This window comes from Haemorhous mexicanus, chromosome 13, assembly GCF_027477595.1.
Source record: "Haemorhous mexicanus isolate bHaeMex1 chromosome 13, bHaeMex1.pri, whole genome shotgun sequence".
Classification (NCBI taxonomy): Eukaryota; Metazoa; Chordata; class Aves; order Passeriformes; family Fringillidae; genus Haemorhous; species Haemorhous mexicanus.
The window spans coordinates 14,800,000-14,814,096 of record NC_082353.1 but is presented as its reverse complement, the minus strand read 5'-3'; the positions used below and the strand labels follow the sequence as shown (position 1 = coordinate 14,814,096).

The window sequence follows — 14,097 nt, the reverse complement described above, 5'->3', positions numbered from 1 at the left end:
AAAGCCTTGCCTGGAGGCTCAGCTCCGGTTTGAGGCATATTTTTCTGCCCGGATCTGTTTTTTCCTGCCTGGATCAGATGGTGAAAGAGCTAAGGTACACCTGGAATCAATTGGACTGCAATTTTCTGCAATCAAACTCAAACACATTCCTCAAATACCTAAAGCTGAGTCTGATACCGGATGTTTATCTGCTGAGCCTATCTGTTAACTTGATCACAAGCATAGCTGCCTTGAGACACACCAAACCTCAGCCCAGCTGAGCCACTGACAAATTTAGCAACCATAAACCCTGGGTATTTTCACAAGGTTAATTAAAAGATAAGGAATACAACTCTGTTTGACTGAGTGGTGTGGGATCACACCTGTAGCAAGTGTGGAGAGAGGAGGATGCTGTTTGTTCTGCCACCTTCATTCCACAATTTCCCTCTCTGCCCTTACCCAGAGCTCCCTCCTTCCCTGTGACTCAGGCTACAGCAGTTACTCATCTCTCCACGTACACAGCGCCCTGGAAAATGTGACTTGCTCCTTGAGAGTTTTCTCCACGTAGGAAGCTCCAACACCCAGTAAACAGAGGAAACATTTAAAATATCTGAAATGCAAGGAAGGATTTTTCCATGCAGTTATATAAAGCAACCATTAACACAGCTCAGAACAGTTGATGTTACCAACAACATAACACAGGGCTCTTTTGGAAGAATACAAAAAAAAAGCAGGTTTATAAACATCACATCAGGGACAGTTTTTTATCCAAATTATTTTCCTCCTAGTGACTTTCAGATGGGGCAGGGACCATCTACCTCTGAGTAGATTTCACTGTTCCCATCACACACCCCACTTGGGGGGACAGCTGAGCACTCTGAGGGACCAGGGCAGACCCTCCACTGCTGCCAGCACAGCCCAAGGCTGGCCCCAGCGTTTGCCACCCAGAGCTGGGCCCACGATAAACAAACCCAGCGTGCTGAGGGCCCAGCCACCATTTCTAAGGCTCGAAGGTACTGTTTCTAAAAGACGCAGTATTATGTAACCAGCACCGGGTACACCACACGGCTTATCGGCAGCCTGGAGGGATCTTTGGTCCTCATGGCCACCGAGCTCCATATCACTGAGGAGCAACCACGTCCTGCAGCTGGAGCCGCTCCCCAGACTGCGTCCCTCACGCCAATGGCGGTCGCAGGAAGCGGCGGACTGAATATGCAGCTGAGGCAAAAGCTGAAACCGCCCCCACGCCTCGCAACCCGCCGTGCCCTCAGGGTCCGCTCTGTTATGGCCGCGGCGTCGCCGTCCCCGCCGCTGCCGAGAGCCCCACCCCTCGCCCGCCGCCGCCAATCACCGTCCTCCGCCTGACTGACAGCTGCCCGAGCCATTGGATCCGTGGTATCCCGCCCCTCGCTCCTCCTCTAGCCAATGGCACCCGCGCGTCAGTGATGGAGAGCCCACTCCCAGCTCGCCTTTTGTCCAATCGACGCGCTGGCCTGGGCGGAAGCGGCTCGGCGGTGGCCAATAGGAGGGCGAGGGCGGCCGCTAAAGGGCAGCGGCCGGCGGGCCCGGGGCAGACGGGCGGGAGTGGCGGCAGGAGCTGTTGGGGCGTTCGCGCCCGGCCGGGGCCGCAGGTGAGGAGGGGGCGCCTTCCTGCAGGGCTCGGGCACGGCCGGGCCTCCTTCCCGTTCCTCTCGGCAGGCCTGGGGGGCTGCCCCGCGGCCGGGTCTGTCCCTGCCCGGCCGCCGCCCCGCCGTGCACGGTCTGCACGCCCGGCCCCGCGTGTTTATTGCGCGGGGACAGGTAGGGATGCCCCTCGGTGGAGCTCTGGGGGGCTGTGGCGGGGCCCCTCGCGGTTCTCCCCGACGCTGGAAGCTCTGGGGGGTGGCAGTGCGGGGACAGCTTCCCCCTTCTCTGCCTGGGGTGCGAGGCTGCGCGGGGTGGGGGCTGCGCTGGGAGCAGCGCATCTCTGTGCTCGTAGGGAGGGAAGGGACGCGATCGGAGCTGGGCGCGGAGAGGAGAATGGCCCTGCGTGAATGAGAGCCGCGGGGATCGTGCCCCTGTCAGGTCATTCTGCTCCCGATAAACGATGCTCTTCCCTGGTGCTTCCGCTCCAGGGCCCTGACCCTGCTACGAGCATCTTGCATCAGCCTCAGACTCCCTTTTGTTGCCTGCTGTTTTTTGTTCCCTGTGTGATGGGGCTCTGCCCCATCCCGCACCTTCAGGTGTAACTTGTGCATCTCCTCCAGCGCAGGAAGTGTTGATGTGTCTATCACAATTGATGAGTTACAGCTGCTGAGATGTCTCACCTGATGCTAACTTGTATACAGAGGTATGTCAGGAGCAGCTTTATTCACACAGTTGTGGCTGGAGGGATTGCATTCTGTACTTTCAGTCTCATGTAGGTTCCCTCAGAGAATTCCTAGCAGCTTCCTCTTATTGTTGGTGAACAATTGTCACTGATCTGGCAAGTATAAAGATTCCTGTCAGCCTCTTAGATCGGTTTTTAGCTTTCACAGCACTGGTGTGTCCTTCTGAAACAAGTGTCCCTGGCTTGTTACTCAGCTAACTGGTACAGTGTGTTCATCTTCCATGCCTCATTTATCAATTATTATCATGCTCAGCCATGTTCATAATATTGCTTAGGTTGACATGATCTAGTCCCTGCTGATGTGGTGTCCATAGAGCACTCAGTTCAGTTGTTTGCATTTGTGGTATCTCATTTTTAGACTTTCTTTGATAATGTGTATTTCCTGTGCAGGGAGTTTTGTCTTGGGTTGCTGTCTTATCTTTCATGAGTCACCATCTCTCTGAGGTGTTTGCTTAGTTCTCATATCACAAGAGAAGTTTCAATAGCTTCTCTTGCCTCTTCTTAGATCACTGGACATTCAGTCATTCTTCTTATTCTAGACATCACTTATTTTGATATCAAAGTCAAGAGTAAGAGCAGGAAGGGTATGAAAAGAGAAGTAAAAGCTACTGTTTAAGTTCTTCCATTCTCCTGTCTTAGTCTTAAAAATAGTTGCTTTTGCATGGGAGTTCCTCTGTGTTACTGGGTGAATTAGCTGTACAAAAAAAGAGGCTGACCTAAGATTGTGCCAGACTGTCTCTTATAGGTGTGGAAGAGATGTGGAGGTTGTGGATAAAACCTTCTATCTTGCAGAGCTGTTTCTGAAGAAACTTAAAAACTAGCTTGTTCTATTCTTCCTGTAAAAGCTGTATTTCTCCAATCAGAGAGTGAATAGCAGCGTAAACTATTAGCGTGTCATAAAGCTGCTTTATTAAACCTGTCATGTGAAAATTCAGTGATTAACACTTTGAAAGAGTTGTACTGGGAAGGAAAGATGGCAAAATAACACCCGTTGACCTTGACACAGGCATATGAAGATGTTTTCAGAGTTCCAGCTATATTCCAGGTGGGATTTGGTGTAGGATAGGAAATGGTTGCTTTAGGGCAGTGAAATGCCTGGGTGCTACTGGATTTACAGTGTCATGTTACCTTTCTTCATCCTTCTGTCTTGCCTCTTCATCCAGACTGTCACACTGCCAACTCTGGCAGTACCAGAACTTGGATTAAGCTAACCAAGAACAGGATTTTTTCAGTCTCTGGTAGGAGTGTAAGTGCTGGGTTCTTGGCTGCTTGTAATTCCTACTGAAAGGTACAAAGACCAGCCTGAAACTAGTCACTTGGACTTTTTCAGCAAAAGCCTAAACAATCATGGTTTGTTAGTACTTTGGAGTCTTTGTGTACACTTCTGAGTTTCCCTGGAAGAGAGTGTGTTTCATGATGTGTCACAGCTCTGAATTGCTCTTCTTAATGTGCTGTAGATCAATTGATCTTCTGTGCAAATATTTACCCTTCTTCTACCTATATGCCTTGTTAAGTTTAAGCTTATATGCAGTTAAACATCTGATCAAACTCAGCTAATTGATTGAATTTCAATTGATTTAATTTCAGTGTGCAAGGGCACACTGTCCTTGTGGAGAAGCAAAGTCCCACTTGCCCAGCATACATGGGTGGCAGTGATGGTGTCCTGTGGGGCAGCTGTCTTAGCCTTTTCTTGTTCTAGGAAGGCTTCTACACCCAAGGGTTTATCTTTCCTTCAGCTCCCTCAGCTGACTTAATAATAAAGATTTGTCTCTGACTGCCAGCCTTACTCTGCCAGAATCAGGCAGCAGTAATTGAAAATGCTTTGCAAAGCAGTTCAGTACAAACCAGGTGCTTGAAACGTCATTGAGTTCTTAGAGGTAATGGCAGTGGAAGGCAGTGCTGGACTTGGTGGAGAACAGATTTTTATCTGTATCTCTAGACTGACCAACCAGTACAGTTGACTATTACTCTCTCTGCTGTTGAGAAGTGTTTTCATTTCTCCTTATCATGGATTCAGTCTGACTAAAACAAATGACATTGACAACTTCCTCTGCTAATATGGGTTGAGCTCCTGGAAACACTGAACTTTTCTGAAGTCTCATGTCTTATTTGCAGGTAACTGAGCTACAGCCCTATTCAGGGCATCAAGTACTCAAAAAGTATAGTACAGGCTCCTCATAGGAAGGGCCAAGTCTGCTGCTGAGAGTGGCTTGTCCTGCTTCTAAACTTACCTCAAAGCATCCTCAAAGATGCTTTTGTATAGAGCTGCAGGTTCCAAAAAGCTTGTGCAGAGGGGATTCAAGCCTGGCTCTCTTATCTGGAACACCCAGTGCTGTGAAGTGTTGGTTGAGCATATGTGAATATGAAGGGTTGTACTAAGTGAAATAAGCACATGCACAGTCATTTACACTGAACCTCCTTGTAAGAGGTAAGGACAAAATGTCCTAAAACATGAGCCTGTAATACCCCTAGCCTGTCACTCTCATTCAGCAGGAGAGAGGGCAATGTAGCTCTTTGCACATTGAATTGCTGGTGACTGCTGTAGTGCTCCAAAACCTCTCTTTTAGTTGCAGTCTGGGAGAACCTGAGTATTCAGCAGTGTTGGTTGCTGTGTGGTTCTTCTGTCCTGAAATGCTTTTGCTTCAATTTCAATGGTACTTGTGTGAATTACGTTACTCCTCTAGTGTGAGCCTTCTATCTGTCATGGGCAGGCTGTGAGAGAATGACTCTGCAAATCTTCAGCTCCCCTGTGGAGAGGAGCTGCTCTTCAGGGGAACAAAGTAAGCAAGGTGTTTGTTATTAAAGACCTCAGTGAAATGGCACCTCAGCTTTTCATCCTATTAAATATAGGTGTTTTCAGGCTGCTTGAACTGGACTGTTCTCAAATAAAGTTCTCTTACCTGTGTTGTGATTTGTTATAGGTGGGCTTTTCCTGCTGTGTGTGGAGCATGTTCCCCACTTACTGAGCCCTCTGGCTGAGCAAACAGCTGTGATGTGTTTGGGTTTAGAGCTGTTCCTCCAGTATGTACAGCTGAGCCCTGTGGCAGTGTGGTAATGGAGGGGTAGCAGTTAGAGGATAAATGAGGCTTTAACAATGTGATGCTTCAAAATACAATGAAGGAATAGAGCAGACTTCCTTGAGGAGAGTTGGTCTATAATGCAGTTTTTATTAGCTCACTTAGTTCTCTGTGGCTTGATTCCAGCAGCATTCCCTCAACTACTGAGCATGGTTTGTTGGGTTCTCTACAGTCTGTTTACTCCATTTCTTCCCTGGAGCTTAAGGCTGCTCCCTGGCACAGTTATGTGGTAGGCAAGGGACACCTGCTAATGCTGTAAGATTGTAGAAGGGTGTTGCCCAGCATTTCTCTCTCTACCCAAAAGTTATCTTGACCTCTTCTACGAGTACCTGTAGTTACATAAGGTAGTGGTTAGAGAGAGTCCCAAGTCTCTGCACCTTATCTTAAAGGAAAGGTTCATGTTATTTGAGCAAACATAATTATTTGTCTACTGCAATTAATTGATTTCTGTGGAGTCAGCGTCTGCTCCTGTCTTGGTTTAATCATGTTCATGAGGTGTGTGCAATAAAAGCTAATACAGAGGTTTTCAATCCATTTGACACAAACAGGAACCAGGATAAGGTGATGTAACAAGGACTCTACACAGCAGCCTTAGCTAATGTACAAAAGCTGCCTGTCCCGAAACAGAACTTTTTCTGATTAGTTAAGATGATATTGTGGGGAAACAAAGGCAGTTCCTGTAGGTAGAAGGAAGTGAATATCAAGTCTCATTTGACTGTAAGCTAACATTCTTGGAGAAGTGAGAGTGCTGAAGAGCCTTTGGCCCTCTTGGCTATAGATTTATTCTTGGCTGCATTTTTAAGTACCCTGCTTTGGACTGTACACCCAGCCCACTGAGATACTTGATTTCTGCTCTGAAGGTGTAGAACTCCTCAAAGGCAAGGTAAAAAGCTCTAGTTCACGGCACTTGTCTTTCTGACTGTGCTGATGGTTCCTTGTGCTATGAACTTTATCCCTGTAACCTCACAGTACCTCTGAATTTAGTGTGAGCCAAGTTTGTAACTGATGAAAAGGTCAAGTTCCAGTGAAGGCACCAGCCAGGAATTTTTTTTGGAGCAGGGTGTAAACAATACTTGTTGGTTTCTGTACTTGCCAACCAGCCAAATCCTGGCCTGTGTATGGCCCTGGCCCAGGGAGGGATTTGCACTGAGGACTTCAAAAGGCTGTCCAAATAGTGTTCTTTTAAACATCCTTGTGATGGGGCATGTCAGTGTGCCCTCTTTATTTTGGAGATAAAATCTGTCCCATGTTGGACAACAAACCTTTGGTGGGCTTTACCAAACTCATGAGGACTGCACTTTATCTCTCATGGCCACATCTAACCCTAAACTTAAGTGCCTTATCTGCTCAGCTAATTCTTAATTATACCCTGTGTGCTTTGAGGTCTGAGACTTAGCTGGCTCTTTTGAATAGCCAGAAGTACTGAGTGATGCATCAAGATCTCAGCATTTGCTTCTGACGTGTTCTCTGAGCCACACTGAAGGTAATGGGAGGTTCTGCACTCGGTGAGCTTGGGCTGGGTAGATGCCAGTCTCAAGATAAGTATTGTTATGACTTGGTTTTTGTGCATAAGCTGATGAGGCATAGTATTGGTGTGGCCCTAAAATACTTGTGCCTGTGTAATTTTCAGGGAACAAAGCACTTTAAACTTTGAACACTTTGCCATGAAAACAAAGGCATTTTTTATACAGGTGCTGGGTAAAAGGATATGGAACTGCAATAAAGCTTGAGGCTTTCCTCATGAGTCTTCTTACACAGGTTCTGTACTTGTGTAGCTTGTCTTCCAGTGCTTAGTCTGGCAACCTTTCCCATCAGGACACATGCTTTAGAGCCTTTCACAAGTGTATTCATCTTCATGAGGATGGTCTCTAAACATCATCCTCTGCATTGAAACTGCTGAAAGCTCAGCAGTGTGGCACTTCTGTGCACTTCCTGGAGTGACATTTGAGTAATACGCTGGCATGAAACTTGTCTTTGTTTAAAAAACTATGCAGGGCTCTACTTTTTACCCTTTTCTTAATAATGTTCCTTTCCCCATAATGTGGTTTGAAATATCTCACCTGGTAGTGACAAGCCTGTACCTTCTGGTTCTGCAGTGTATCGTTCAGAAAAGTTATTAGCTTTGGCTGATGTTAAAGATGTTAATTTCCTGGAAACATTCCATAAAGAGGTAACTTCAGCCTTCCTCCTTATAAAGGTGGGGGAAAACCCCACCCTATTTCTGATCCCAGTCTGCCTAGGCACAACTCTTTAAAGTAGGGTGGGCCTTCCTCTTGTCTGATATACTTGTTTTCAGAGTTTTATTTCCAAACTAAAATGTATGAAACCAATCTGAGAAATATCTGATATGTTAGTTAACAAAGTCTACCTGCTTAAATCTGTCAGAAATGGCCTTTCTGGCTCTTCTGAGTCCTAGTGGGTAAGAGTATTACTCTGCTTGGTAAGCTGTAACTGAATAGGAAAGGGAATTGTTAAAGACTCACTGCTGGCCAGGCATGTTTCCAGGGTTGTGGTGTCCAGCTGAGCTCTGAGAGCATCAGTCAGCCAGGATGCTGAGGGGTGGGGAGGCATCCATGAGGCTTTTGTACCAAGTTGCCCTTCCTGGAAATGGCATTTCTTCAAGATTCTTCAGGCCATGTAATGGAGAATAGCATATCTCGTTAGTGCAGCCCCTTTCAAAGAAGCCTTTGCTCTTTGTGTTCCATAAAGCTGCATCCTTGCATTAGCCCAAAGCATTTCTAATGCTTCAGTGAAATAAATGAGTCTGCCAGGCTTTCAATGGCTTGTTAAAAGGAGGGAGGATCCTGTGGGAATGGCTCCCTTTAATATCTTTGCTTTTTTAGTGTTGCCTTTCCAGTATGAAGAGTCAGACTCTGCTTTTGTGGGTGGAGGAGCTGTAAAACTTGGTAGCTACCAAATCCTGTGTGTGCCCTGTTGAGTCACAGTGACTTCTCTCTCTGGAAATTTCCTCTCCACAGGAAACCTGAAACTGAAATGTGTATGGGTCTTGGATTTGTTGATAGTTATGAATTCACTTACTGAACAAGTAAATATTTTGATGATGGATTTCCCAAAAGCTCAGTGTTTTTAAAAGGCTACATAAAGAATTTGCTGTAGCTCTACTGGCTTTTGTTGTACTTGTTTGTTTCTCTCTGGAAAGGGTGAGACTTGGGATTTTTTTTCTCATTATACTTGTACAGATAAAGTGCACTCTGTTAGCAGTAGTGCTGAAATGTTTCCTGTAACATGATTTTCAGCTTTTTCTGATGAAAGAGCAAGTGAAAAGACCACAAATCCAGCACTTGCTGTCTAGTGATTGATTTTAAAGTTATCCCCCAGTTAAGATTGGGATTTAACAACATTGCTTGAGAGGCCTGCAGGTTTTTGGGGCTGTAATGCCTGCAAGTGATTAAAAAAAAAAAAAGAATTGTGCAATTAAGAGGCTTCGAAATAACATGCTTGGGGCCAAGAGCTTCAACTTCTTTGGGTTCCTCAATGTGGGTCTCAAATGCTTTGATGGATGGAAAGGCTGGATTGGTTCCAGTGGAATGCTAGCCTGCCAGCAGTGAATCCAGTGTTTTGTATATGGAAAAAGCCAAATGTTTGTCCATTTAGATTAATGCTGACCCAGTTAGAGGAGATTCTAGATTAAAATTTGTCTGACTCAACCCTGTGGTTATCTTTTTTGTTTAAACAGACAAATTTATTGGTTCATGCAAAAAGGGTTTAACAAAACAGAAGCAAGGTGACCTCATCCCAGCTGGTTAAAGAGGGAGACATTTGTCCTAGATGATTAGAGGCAGAGCTCAAATCCATTTTAGTAAGCTAAACCCTTAAATTTTTAGAGCTGAGTGCCTTGACTCAGCCCTTGCACATCTGCCCTGGCTGAGACAGGTCTGTTTAGGTCTCCAGAAATACCAGGCTTTATAGCAAGTGCCTCAAGTGACACAGCTGAATCCACAGAGCATGGAGTCTTCATGGACTGCATCCACTGCTTAAATAATCACTGCAGAAAGCTGTGCAATTGAAGCAGTGCCAGCTTTTGTTACATCTACAGGCTGATCTGAGCTTTTGGGTAAAGATTTTGACAAATACATAAACCTCTAGCACATGTTTGTGGCATAAGTTCTGTGAATGTGTGTTTTAGACTGTCTAAAATGGAAAATACTAGTTCATAAGTGTCAAACATAATCCTGCCTACCAACAGCTGATTTTTTCCTGAAAGTAATGGCAAGCTTGTATGCTGTTTTAAGGAAGTGACAGGCTAACATGATATAAAAGTATCAGAAAAGATGTGGGGTGTTTGTTCTCTCCCATATAATCTTCAGATTACATTTTTAGGAAGAATTCTTTAGTTGGATTAATTAGACTGAGTCACTAGTACAAAATCCTAATGACTAATTGTGCTTAGTTTTATTTTTAAAAGTTCACCAAGGTGAAAGTTGTAAATAACAAACTAGCTTAAAATCAGGTGTCAGGGTGGTCTCAGGTATTAGTGCCTCTTAATTTTCTGAATAAAACAATGATAGGAAGATGTCAAGAGAACCTTCTGGGAGTTGGATATGAGGGAGATTTGCTTGAGCACCTGGTTGTCCTTGAGGTCAGGAACCTGGTCTGCTCTTCAGCCATTGTAACTTCCCTGGTGAAGCCATTGCTGTAGTTTGCCTGTTGTCTCCTACAGAACTGATGGTAGTGTTGGTGAAATCTTACCAAGTATAGATGTGAGATAACATCCTGCAGCTAAACATTGTACTGGAACTCCTCTCGTGATGCCCATGCAATCTTCTGAGCAGAAGAATAAAAGGCTTTTTGTGGCCCATCTTCTTGCTTCTGCTGTGCTGCTCAGAACTGGAAAACAAAAGCTGAAGAGTTGTCCAAGATTCATGTCTCTGCTTCCCTCACTCTGTTCTGCTGTGCAGATGGTTGTGGTGGCAGAAACTTGCAGCTTTCCAGCATGCTGTAAGTCAATAGCTTTTCTTCCAAGGGGTTTTGGTGTATTTACACTGAGTGCAGAAAGTACTTCTGAGGCTCTTTACTCCTGCTATAAAGGAGGGTTAGGCTTTGGTATGGTCTGTCCTGATAGTGTGTTTTTCCATTTGGAAGCAGCAGCTGTGGTAGAGAGCAGACAGTTCTGGAGCTTTTCCTGGAAGCTCTGAGTCCCCATCGATTTGTTGTGCCTGTGGGAAGGCAGTTCTAATGGCAAGTATTGCTTACACTCGTGTGGGTACAGGCTGAAAGCCTTCTCTTTTAGTGGCATCATCAAATTCTTGTAATGAGCCTTCTTGCATGTGCACTGGTGTTAATTAGGTGTCTGTGTCTGAGCCTCCTGTGGCTCCCACCGTGTTGAAGTGTGATATATTGTAACATCTCAAAAAGCAAGTGTGGGAACAGGCGGAGACTGTTTACAAGCTTCCATCTGTAGGAGTGAGCTGCCTTGCTAAGCCTGAATAAAAGTAGCAGAAACTTTTCAGACTGGCTTCACACTTCAGTAACATTGTAGGTATTGCAAAATTGAGAAGAGTGTCCTGCTAATCCTAGTCCTTTAAATAGGAAGAGATTTGGGTTGGTTTTCTGAGTACAATGTCTCACTGTCTTGCGGAGATGAAGTCTCTCTGCTCGTGAAGCTGCATTTGCACACTGCAGATGAGTTAGTACACTGTAGGCAAGTGATCTGGTCTGGATGGATCTGGCAATGGATTTCAGATGCAGATGGATCAGAGTTGGTTATGACTGACTACACAAATAGCTTGCCCTGTCTGCAGTGGGACCTTTGTATAAATTTGTGTTCATCCTTTCCAGCTGAGAAATGCAGCTTGATCAGTAATAATCAATTTGCTTTGTCCCACACAGGGTAGCTCAGGCAGCACGTGGATTGGTGACAAGTCTGCTGAGGACTGGCAAATTTTTCTAGCTTGAAGAAAATTGAAATTGGTAAGATTTGGCTTGTCACTTATCTTACTTGGGTTACCCATGTTACTTAGGAAAGACCCAGGGAAAAACCTGTCCTTTCAACAATAAATGCAGCCAGCTGTTTGAACTGTATGTTCAAAATAAGCTGGATCAGTTTAAGAATTTGATTTCAAGCTGGAAGGATTTATTTTTTATACTTCTTTCCTTCTGTTCCTTTACTCTGAAGCCCTTGAAAGACTAGATATTCATCTAGTCCTCCAGCTGCAGAACCGCAGTGAATAAAAAGAAATGCTGAAAATGCCAGTACATAAAATGGCCATCTAAGTGCAGGCAGGATTTAGTACCAGTGTTCTCATGGAACTGCAAGACTGAGGGTGAGGAGCTAACACAGTAGTTCTTTCAGGTGCTATTTTTCAAGTCTGGCTTGGACACCTGTGAAGGAACACATGTCCAGAGCTGCCAAGGTGCCTTTATAGCCTGTCTTTTCACCCAGCTTCTGTTTGACCTGGGTAGTCTTGGCCAAGATCCTGCATGTATTGACTGGCTGCTGATACCTGAGACACTGGTGCAGTTCTAGGGCAGCACTGATTAGGAATAAATGTCCTTCACAGCTGATCATCCAGTTTTTTCTTCTGTTAGTCTGGGTGTTTAGAATAATACTAACTGAATTTTCTTCCAACTTAAAAGTTGGTATGCTAGGATTTCCTGGCAGTGTTGACTGCCAAATTTACTTGTATGTTTAACATGACAATTGATATTCATATCTGACACTATATTTCTAGAAGCTTTAATGTTGTTTTTTATCTGCAGGCTGAAAATGAGTACAATATTGGAAGCCTCTGAGCTGCCAGCAGTGTTTGATGGGGTGAAGCTAGCTGCAGTTGCTGCTGTTCTGTATGTTATTGTTCGCTGCTTGAATTTAAAAAGCCCGACTGCCCCTCCTGAACTCATTTACCAGGACTCTGCTTTGGCTCGCTTTCTACTCAAATCCTGCCCACTTCTGACCAAAGAGTAAGTGGTATATTTTTTCCATGCTGACCTGTATTATAGGGAGAAGACCTGCACTTATCCATTCATCATGTGTTTCATAGACTTGGGTTCAAATGCATGTCAGGGTATACTGTTACTAAGATAAATCTTTTTAGCATTTCTTTGTCTCAGGTAGCTGGATTTGATGAAGCCTTGTTGTGTGAAGTCTTCCACAGATGCATAGAAAAAGTCATCACTGTCCATCTTTATAGAAGAAGATACAGAATATCATCTGTATGCTGATGTTATACCATACCAGCACCAACAGCTCACTGTGGAAATGGGGGAGGGATGGATGCAGTTAGCACTTGTTCATGATCTTGTACTCCTTTTTATTAGGGAAGGAGTCTTTTGGGGCTCACAGGAAGGAAACATTTTTATGGTGTGTCAGTGCCCTTATAATGAACACAGGGTTGGCTATTAGTTTTAAAGTGCCTGCTCTTATCAGAAGTACTTCAAGTTGATTGAAAACTAATGAAATTTATTACTGGTAGAGCACATCCTAACTAGTTTAATAAAGTAATGACATAGAGGCCACCTCTAAGCCTGTTGAATGCACTTTCAAATTGACCTTGTGTCAGCTGTGTATTTGAGCAGGCTGATCCCTGATCTTCCATTCCAAGACCTCCAGAATCAGTGCAGCTGCCCTTAGCTTCACCAAGAACATTCTCCAGTAATAGCAAGCATTTAGTACAATTTCATGATGCTTTGGAGGGACAAGGACTTTGATTACAGTATTTCTCTTCTGCAATCACTTCGAAAACTTGCAAGTCCTATTTAGAAGCTCTAAGTACATCAATTATATAGTAAGTGCTGAGTGCAGCTGCATGAACTTTCCTTTTGGATCTCAGAAGTCAAGCTGACTTAAGGATAGTCATTTTAGGGGAGATGAGAGGCTTTTAGCAGTGCTGTGTTCAGTGCCTTGATTACATAAGGTATAAGATGTTAGGCCATGGAGTCTGTAAACTTTTAGAGGAAACAAAGCATTATCTGTTGAAATTGGAACCCAGAGAGGGTTCTGTGATGTACTCCAAGTTGGTGGTAACATAGATGTGTTTGGATTCTTGATTATGTCTACTGCCTGAGCTGCAAAGAAATTCTTTTCCTAAAAAATACCTTGAGGAGGTTTGAGTAACTTGGTACTTCAGGTAGTTGCTATCCCAGTGTTTTACTCCAGTATGACATGTCCCTAGTCACTGAAGGAGCAAGCATGAAGCTGATTACCTGCCTTGAAGGCATATTAATATCAGGCTAGCCTTTGGAAATGGATTGTGAGCTAATTTAGAGTCCATTTCCCTGCTATTTCAGCTCTGTTCTCGCAGCACAGGCTCCTAGCAGTGCTGTATTATTGACTTTCAGTTGGAGAACAAAGCATTCCCAAAAGAGTGAAAATGCAAAACATGTCCAGCTGTATTTAGGCATCTGTTGTGCATTAATTGCAGGAGTGATGAGCTGCTTGCAGAACCCTGGTGTTGTGTTGGTTGTGTGCAAGTTTGATTTGTTTGCTTTCTCTGGATCAGCTGAGCTCAGGCTTGCCAGCTTCTCTGAAAACTGTAGCAGTCATCTCCAATACCTGGTTCTTGGGCAAAATATTGTCTGAAAGACTTCTATGAAAAAAGGAAGCAAACTCACCTGAAACAAGTGAGAACAAAATGTGTCAATAGGTAGCTGTTCAGTCCTCTTACCTCTGTATCTCTGTTATGGAAGACAGGACTGTTAGGAATATAATTGCTG

At 44.5% G+C, this 14,097-nt stretch overlaps 1 protein-coding gene across 1 annotated transcript in view; it reads left to right on the top strand.

The window, feature by feature from the left end:
- The first annotated feature begins 1,472 nt into the window (after window positions 1–1,472).
- Window positions 1,473–14,097, top strand: part of ABHD2 (abhydrolase domain containing 2, acylglycerol lipase) — a 38,512-nt gene continuing 25,887 nt past the window's right edge. The window contains exons 1-3 of the mRNA XM_059858535.1: window positions 1,473–1,610; window positions 11,275–11,355; window positions 12,145–12,345. Of these exons, the coding sequence (XP_059714518.1) occupies window positions 12,152–12,345 (194 nt within the window). The 5' untranslated portion in view covers window positions 1,473–1,610; window positions 11,275–11,355; window positions 12,145–12,151. The remainder of the gene's footprint in view (window positions 1,611–11,274; window positions 11,356–12,144; window positions 12,346–14,097) is intronic.